Genomic DNA, 9,344 nt, shown 5'->3' on the forward strand with positions numbered 1-9,344 from the left:
CAATGGCATAATGCTTTCTAAGAGAAACGATTTAATCGATAAAATTGGATTTGCAGAATGATGGTTAATTGAGTCGTGAGGGTAACTTGAATATCTTTTAGCATTAACAGTGCCCCTGACAGTTAGTTACTAGCCATGTAATGAATGCAGGCCCACTGAGCTTCTTGTTTTCTGCTGTTGTTTGAACCAAGAGTTTCTTTTCGTTCGTTTTCAGGTGACGGAACGAACTAAGAATCAAGAAAACAGTGTAAGCTGAATGTGTTACTGTTCCAAAAGGCGTCATAATGGATATAACGTAATTTATGAAGAGGAAAATCCAGCCTGAACTATGTTTCAATTATTCAGGAGATTTTAAAGTATGGCTTCAAAAACTGCTGAGCGTTGTAAGTTGTGGCGCGAAAAGCGGAAAGATGATGCCGAATATTGGGAGCAGGAGCGGATACGAAAACGAAACGCAAGACGATTGCGTTCTGCTGAGAAAAAAGAACATGATAGAGAACTGAGTAGAAAAAGACAGACGAAATTCAGAGAAAGAAAGAAGGTAGTGTCCAAGGTAAATACGACTCAGTTGGAAGTACATGAAGCAACTGGTGACTCCGGAAACATAGAAATTATTGATAACACCGGAAGTACATCGATTTCCTCAGATGATGTATCATCTCAATCAAGTTTCCATGTCACGGACACGGTTTCAAAATTATTTTTGGATCCTGACAGCAAGGACAGTGACTCGGATGAATCTTCAGATAATATGATTTTGGAAAAGGATGCTATGAATGACGAAGATTGTCATATGATTCTGCAGAATTTGAATGGCCACAGGTAATTCGATAAATGTCAATGTATCAATTTAAAAAAAAAGTTTCTTTAAACCTGATAATGAATTTCTGATTTTCAAATATTATAAACGTTAATATTTTAGCGGTTAGCTTATTTTAGCGGATAATGTGGTATCTAATCATTGCGTTAATCTGTTAAAACATTAGTCATGCGCAAATATTGAATGCGCATACATGCGTATACATTGAATACATTAGATGATTTATTTATATGGATATTTTATATCGACAAAAATTCAAAACTCGTATCTTTTAGTATAAATAACTCATAAGGTGATAATGGTGTCTTTGTTGTGCTGTAGGTTGGCAGTAGTAAACACCCCTACTCTTAAAAATGATCAAAGCAGAACGGAAGAAGAAATTAACGAGATTAAACAAAGACAAGACACACGGCATGCTTACTTTAAAGCACTACAAATTGCATTGTCTCATAATGACGACTTTGATTCCATGAGAAACCAATGTAATTCATATGCACAGCACATTGATAAGACATATCCTATAGGTGATCTTCCCGTACTTGACGGAGAAAATTACAAACAGGATTGGGTAGCGTCAAGTCTTTACCCTTGTGATGACGCCCCGGACAACCACGTCCCAATAAAAACAGGTGTTGATGGCAATTGTCTTCCAAGGATTGGAAGTTTATTCGTGTTTGGCAATGAGAAACAACATGTTGAATTCAGAGTCAGGATATTCATGGAGTTGTGCCGGTTTGAGGATACGTACTTGGACAATTCATTTTTGAACAGAGGTTCAGAAACTCCTTTAGACGATATCGCAATGGCTCTGGCATTGTATTCAGATGTTTATGTTCCACGTGGGAAAGACAAATGTCGTTTTGCTTTCCGACAGTATGTGAAAAGTGTTCTTCAGACCAACAGTTTCAGTGGCATGTGGAGCATATTCGGTCTGGCTAGCGTCATTGGTGTGCCGATATTTTCAATATATCCATCTTATGGCGGACACAATGTTAGACGGCATCTCCATCGAAAGGTTATTCCACGAGTCTTTCGTCAGGACAACAGTCGACTTATCCATATTATGTGGACAAATACTGTGGGAAACCAACAGAGTCCCATTGCCTGGACTCCAAACCATTTTGTAGCCGTTCTTCCGACACAGGACACCATTCAATCAATCAGAGAGACAGCTCTTGAATTAGCAACACCAACACAGAAGAGTGGAATTCAAGCATGTACAAACGAAACTGGGTAGGTTTTTCGCATGTTTTGATAAACATATCACTGTATTTTTGTGTAACGTAATTCATTATTATATTGACAATACATATTTTGTCTTTTTCTATAAGATTTCGCTTAACGAGTGCATGCGTACATTTAATTGTAAAAAAAAGTTTTAGACAAACGATATTGTACAAATCACAAAACGTTGAATACTTATAGGTCCAATATGCAGAAAGAATTTTTGCCGACGCCTCCCACGAGCAAACCGACGAAAGCTCGTCATGTCGAGATGGTGGAGAGTCCTACTTCCGCATTCCTTCAACACGTGGGCATGGATGATCCATCGTTTCCTGTCTCCAAAGATAAAGCATCTGACAGAGATACCGTGTTAAATCAGTCTAGACAAGATGTGTCTTTACAACAGGATATTGTGCCATATGCTTTAGCTGATCAAACGGGCGAAGGAAAACACAGGTAAGTAAGCTTTTAAAACATTGCAATTAATAGAGTTATACGACCTTTAACATCTTGATAAGTTTGTATGGGCTATATATTGGAGCACGTGTTCCGTTTTGTTCTGGTGTACCTATAAATACCAGATAAATGTAAAAAACCGAAAAAACAGTCTGGTGTACACTGCTCACGACTATCAAATATCCGATCGATAAAGGACAAAGTCCGGTATTTAGACGCAGATTTGCCAACGGAAAATATGTCGGTTCTGGTTATCTGAATCATGTTTACACAAAATGCCTTAAAATAACATATTTTACATCCCAATTGCTACAACTATGCGAATAATAAACCATTGCTTTCCTTTCAACTAACTGATAATGCCAGAGGTAATTTTGACAGTATTTATTACATATCTAATTCTAATAATAAAACTGTGATGTCGGTTGCTTTCTTATTTCAACAGACATGAATATATATGTCTTTCACATCCCGGAGAAGACCTTGTCTACCTATGCATTGAATGCAAAGAACTACCATTATGCTATAAATGCCATTTAGAGAATCATATTGGTCACAATTTAGCTGACTTGAGGACTCATCTTGTCGAAAAGGAAAACATGTATTTAAGAAAACTGGCATCAACGCGCGAGAGAATGGTTGAGGAAATCAATCAACGAGAAAGGGATCATGAAAAACAGACGAGACGGTTACAAAGAGAAATAAACGAAATGAATGAGTTGTATCAAAAGCAACTGAATGCATGGACTGGAGTTCAAAGAGAAAAGGTCATTGACAGAGACAAAAAGATAAGGTGTGAATTAAAATTTCTAAAATCACAATTAGAACATTTTGACAAGATGTCAGAGAACACATTTGGTGAGTTGAAAACATTACCATTACCACAGAGACTTTCTGCAATGTCTGTGAAACCACGGCAATTGCCTCTAACCGAGTTATTTCCTCACACAAATCTTGTGTTTGATGCTGGACATGTATGTCTCACTGAACAGTTAGGTGGTCTTACTGAAATACAAGACGGAATTGAAAGTGCAAAAAATGATGTACCCATAACTGGAAATGCTTCAAATGGATCAGTCTTACATGTACCTAAAAGAAATGGAATTCGGGCACAAACGGAGACGTTGGTCAAGAACAATGGTCAAAATACGAACACTGGTAATACCAGTGGGATCGGTGGTAACGAAGACATCATTCGGATAATATCCAGTCAGAAAAGCCAAACACCAATTCATTTGTTTATGAAGCCGACAATGGAAACGGACCAGCCTTCAATGAATGAATCGTTATCCGATGCAACATTTCTGAAAGGTGGCGCACATGTCAATACTGTGCCAAATCAAGACAGACTATCCTTAAAGGAACAACAGACTCTTCTGGTTCATATCTCTGATGAGAAAGTGGGCCATCACGTGATCACCTGCGATGAGAGTGTAGTGCAAAACCGTACAGCTGAATGCCAAGCTATCGCTAGTCTAGCAAACGGAATGCCACAGAATTTTACTAATCCTCAAGTTGTCAAAAACCAGGTATACGGACTGTCAAACAGTAGAAATGATCGCGACCAGGCTAAATATGGAATTTTACATCATACACTCAATCAACAAGAGGTAACAGATGAAAAATCAAACATTATAAAGTTACCATTTCAAATTTCATCAAAGGCTGTCATACAAGTTTCTCTCATATCTCGCCATGTTGGATAGAGTTTGCCCATGTAAGATAGCTATGTAAGATAAATCTACCTTACATAGCATTTCACGCGCGCGGAGTAATCTGCGTTCAAGGGGGACAACTCTTACAACGTCGTGTGCTTGTGTTTACACCCGACAGTCCTTAGATTTATTATATCGTCGGTGTCGGTTTTGAAACGTTGGATTTAACTATAAAAAAAAACATATTCTGAGATAAATATATATCATATCAGCAATAACACAATAGGGCTACACGGTTAAACTTATAAGTCCGATAATTACTGTACAGTAGACTAGGCCTACAGGCCTGTTGTAACAGTACAGTACAGTACAGACCGGCCTACCCTACAGGTTTGTCATTTGCCATTAAAAACATACAAACACATACAATAGCCTGGCAATGATAGGAAGTTGAATGGCCTAAAAGCCATAAATAAAAAAAAAGTTTATTTAAAAAGAAAATGTCAAACATCACAACCGATGAAATTAATGGTTCCGTTTGCGACAGCACAGGGGACTGGAATTTGTTCACTCTAGACCTACTCAGTAACTTGTGTATTTGGACATTGGAAATTGGCTCTTAAATGAACGAACATTCGGTAAAAATGACACCCCTCGATGTTCATATAAAGAAATATTTTTAAAAATTGTAACACAGAGTCTATATTATATTTGTGTAGAGTAACCAGGAAAAGTAACTATCACCCTAGCCTTTCAATATGATCATCGTTATCGACTGACCTACCTTCGTCATTCTACCAAGAAAACCGGTTAAACACATATAATCCTATGTCACAGAAAATATCGAATACTCGTATCGAGTCACTGTTCGCTGGTTCACACATAAAGTTGCCAAAATCACCGTGAATTCAAAATTACCACCCACGAAACATCGCCGCGTCATGGCGATCGAGATCGACATCAGTCTCAATAGCCTTGAACTATGAATGGAATTCCAGTGACAGTCGTGACGTCATGCAGTGACGTAGTATTTTATAAAAAATGTGACTTGGCAATACAAAGTACAGTGTGTTCCGTGAAATGATCAAATATGTCGAGGTGCAAATCAAATCATAGGTAAATTGGAAAACTCATTTCAGCGTTGGATTTTTCAAAGTATTGTTGATAGAACTTCTTTTTCTCGGATGTTGACAATTTGGTCACGGCCACGTCAAAAGTCGGTCAAGTTACGGCAATTTTTATCGGCGAATTGTTCATTCAATCATCACTTAACAACAGAAGGAATGAAATTTGTGTGCAAACTTTGTTTGCAAAAATCAGGTATGATCTTTCAGAATATCATAAGTATTTTTAGTAAAAACGTCAAATAAAAAAATTACAAAATTGAAGAAAATGGATGGCTGAGGTACACTTTTGCCAGAAATATGGTAGTGATATGAGAGACAAAGACTCTTTCATTATGTGTGTATGTAGGATAGGGATATTCTACCCTCGGGACCACAAAATGTGGTAAAACCCTCGGCAAGCCTCGGGTTTCAACACATTTTGTGACCCCTCGGGTGGAATATCCCTATCCTACATATACACATATGAAAGAGTCTTATAATCTTCAGTAGGCGATATATTGAGTATGTGGGATCCTGTATTTTGTCATGTATGTCGTATTACTAAGAAAGGGAATCTGCTTCAAAAACTTAATTTTCCCCGTCGTGACGTAGCGAACATTTGTGCTTCACCATTTGACGATGCTTTATGGTATATATGTAAAGATAGAACTGCCAGACGCCTGACATTATCAACAGATTTTGAAGTCATGTTTCAAGTAAAATTTCAGCCGATTAAAATAGCTTCAACACCCAATGGACACGTACTCATTCTTGAAAAAGACAGTTATGGTGATTTTCTGTTGACATTGTACACTATCACTGGTGATATCGTGCGGTCTGCTAAGTCGTGGTGTGTTTCTCCCCCTAAGACTATTAAATGTTTACGTGCATATGACATAGGTATCTTAAACATATATACTGACACCATTTATATTTATGATAGTTTCTTACACTTGAAGAAAACACAAGATGTGGAACACTATTGTAAATATTCGATATCTGATATCACCAATTTTAACTTTAACAGATGTGACAATATTGTGATATGTCGTGAACAGCAAATCGATATTATAAACACAATTTCCGGCCGATATATTATAAATGTTTATCGTTCACAATCTTTTTCCTCTATGGAATCATGTGATTTTGATGACGATGACGTGTTGTGGTTGTTAGATTATTCTAAGGACGAGTTGCTAGCTATTCGTTTGTAAAATAACTGAGGATTATATATGACGAATACAAACGGTTAAGCAATAGTGACATAAACTCAAGAATCGTCAGCAAAAAGGGAATCAACAAATGAAGACAATGATTCTGCGAGGCCAAATGACGAGGACAATGACACGTTTTGAAAGAGAGCAAACGTCAACACTTAACTTATCTAGGTCATATGCCAACGTAAAAAATCTAAATGGCCATATTTGATAAAGTGTTATTTCTATTTCACAAGGCAGGTGCCTGCATCTAGCTGCGCCCGTCACCCTTTGGATATAAGCTATACATTGTTAAGAAGTTGTAATTTTGACAATGCTAGACAGTACATAATCTAAATCATCTATTATTGCTATCTGATTGATATACGTTTCAGAAGAGTAAGCGACAACTTATAATTGCCGACATCCTTTGTACATATTGAGCGTACAGCTTTATAAAAAATATCAGTTTGTTTTGTTACATGTTTATTCAAGTTATGGCATTACATATCAATGCATTATGTATACCGCTATTCTATTGATTTATATGAGTAATATTGACTGAAACGAATGTTATAGCGGTCGCTCGGAAGGTACGCTCACAATCGAAATACTATAGTAAATTTAGCATAACTTCATTATTTTTTTAACATGTAAAGTAATTGATTGTTCATGTGTGTTTTTGCTTATCTGATTATTGGATATTTTTTATCTATTTAAAGAAACGCCTATTCAACCATTTTTGGTGTTGTTTTGTTTTGTTTTTTTTCTATTGCCGTGCTACCTGTACAGGTATTTTTGTACTAGGGCACGTGTCAATCTATGCGTGTATCGTGCAAACACCCATAACACACACATCACGATAATTAAGCAGTTCTCGTTTTATAATTAATACCCGAGTAACAGCTAGAAATTGGCCGCTTATAAATTAAAGTGACATGATATTTTGAAGTGAGGGAATCCCAGCCGAGAAAATCCCAATAGCAATAGATAACCTAGTAAGTACATGTATTATCTTTCAATAATTTGATATATCATGGGCATTTAGGTGTTTCTAATAGAAAAACTAAGTCGATTGATAGTAACATTGAAATATTTCAACAGCTCACAACTTTTAAATATGAAAGCGTTAAACCATTGATCTTTTCAACCCATAAAAAATATCCATTAAATCAAAGTAAGAAAAATCCTCGTAACTGTGAATTTAAAGAAAGATATCAAACCATACGAAAAATGAATTGAATACTATGATTGACGAGCATATGAGACTGATGCCTGAAAATGTAAAAGATGAATGGGTGACAATAATGAAAGTTGAGAAATTAAAACAGCTAGCAAAACAATATCACTGTAATTTTTACCAGTGTTCGGGAACTAGTCAATGGGCAAACAATTCTCTATTTTTCCTGAATAAATTGACTGAATTTGGATACCAGTGTTTGTGTCTTTCTTTACATCTTAGTTACAAATGCCAAAAGTATAATCTTGAATCGATGTGTATAGTTAACATTTCGGTATTTTATACCGGTTGAGAGGCCATATTATTTTACCCACTGCAATTTGTTCAACCTTATTGACAAATAATTATCTAATGAATGAAACAGGTGACTGATCCGTAGTAATTGTGTCGTAAAACAGATCATGTGATTACATCTCATTTAAACGATTGGCTGTACCTCGCAATGCATTATGGATAACAGGCCGGTGATGTAAATTAATGTTTATGTGATTATATATCGATCGACTCGACCTGCACAAGGTCGGTATCATGGACGGCACCAAAGGTCATCATTGTATCTTACACTACATGTTTTATTCAACAAATGTTTCGTTTCTCATCACATGATCAATCACGTGATGGAAAATAAACATGGTGCTTTGATGATGAGAAAAGTAATCCTTTGAGCTTAGAATATTTTACAACGTTATGTATCCCTATAGTTTATTTTATTAAATAAATAGCTGATTTGTATTATGTAAAGTTATGTTGATTTCAGAATTATTAATATCATGAATATGTTTGCTTAAACACAAAAGCAAAGAAGAATTGATTGGCAAAATAGATGTTTTGTACTCGTGGTTGAATTATTTTTCCTCGTCTGTTGAATCGGAATAAAATAAGCTATTGTTATGTTGAAAGCGGAATAGAATAACTAATATATAGATATAGATATATGTATATATCAGATATCTCAGGAGTGCGTTGTGATATAGTAACCCTCATATTATGTAAGGAGTTATCCCCCTTGTTGTTATTTACAACTGAAGCACAGACAAATAAGAAAAAAACAATAATAATGAACTAAAGATAACTGGGTATTTGGACTTGGAATCACATCAATCGAGCAAGTAGACGTACGTAATACTTATTCTATAAATGTATTTATATTATTTTTTAAGTATCATCACTTGTTTAAAAATTATTTCTGCATAATGAATCATACTGGCCCTGGTTGCAGGGTGATGTGAAAGTTTAATCAGCCTCACGTGTAACATTATATACATCAGCATCTTTAAACACGCTTAGAAACAGGCCAGTTATCTGGAAATATGATAGATTCGGGTAAATAGCATTACGTATTACCCTGAAAACAGTGCTAATCATACAGACAATCATATGGATAGGTGGACAAGGATGACTGGACTATTATATATATATATATATATATCATGAATGACTAAAACAACAACGACAGTCTCAAAATAAGATGTTTCGAAATAGTAAAGGTTAAGGTCACTTACTAAACTATATTTATGTTTGTATATCTGACTTTGTGTATACGCATTAGATAGACCCCGCAACTGAAGATAGATACACAACTGTAGATATATGAGACAAGGAATCTGAGACAGGAGTGTAACTGTTTAAATCCAGAACTGACTTTAA

The 9,344-nt window shown here is 35.8% G+C and overlaps 1 protein-coding gene across 1 annotated transcript; it reads left to right on the top strand.

The window, feature by feature from the left end:
- Positions 1–220: 220 nt before the first annotated feature.
- On the top strand, positions 221–4,867 carry LOC117318721. Its single transcript, XM_033873676.1, has 4 exons — positions 221–822; positions 1,142–2,053; positions 2,246–2,500; positions 2,946–4,867. Exons 1-4 carry the CDS (start codon positions 359–361, stop codon positions 4,204–4,206), a joined length of 2,892 nt encoding a protein of 963 aa, XP_033729567.1. The 5' UTR covers positions 221–358; the 3' UTR covers positions 4,207–4,867.
- The last annotated feature ends 4,477 nt before the right edge of the window (positions 4,868–9,344 follow it).

Source organism: Pecten maximus, unplaced genomic scaffold (genome assembly GCF_902652985.1).
Source record: "Pecten maximus unplaced genomic scaffold, xPecMax1.1, whole genome shotgun sequence".
In the NCBI taxonomy this organism is placed as follows: domain Eukaryota; kingdom Metazoa; phylum Mollusca; class Bivalvia; order Pectinida; family Pectinidae; genus Pecten; species Pecten maximus.

What these genes read in the sequence shown, in the direction of transcription:
- LOC117318721 (XM_033873676.1), top strand. Translation starts at nt 359, where the DNA reads ATGGCTTCAAAAACTGCTGAGCGTTGTAAGTTGTGGCGCGAAAAGCGG. An exon ending in CAGAATTTGAATGGCCACAG is followed by an intron (nt 823 to 1,141) that starts GTAATTCGATAA and finishes GTTGTGCTGTAG; the next exon opens with GTTGGCAGTAGTAAACACCC. An exon ending in ACGGGCGAAGGAAAACACAG is followed by an intron (nt 2,501 to 2,945) that starts GTAAGTAAGCTT and finishes TTATTTCAACAG; the next exon opens with ACATGAATATATATGTCTTT.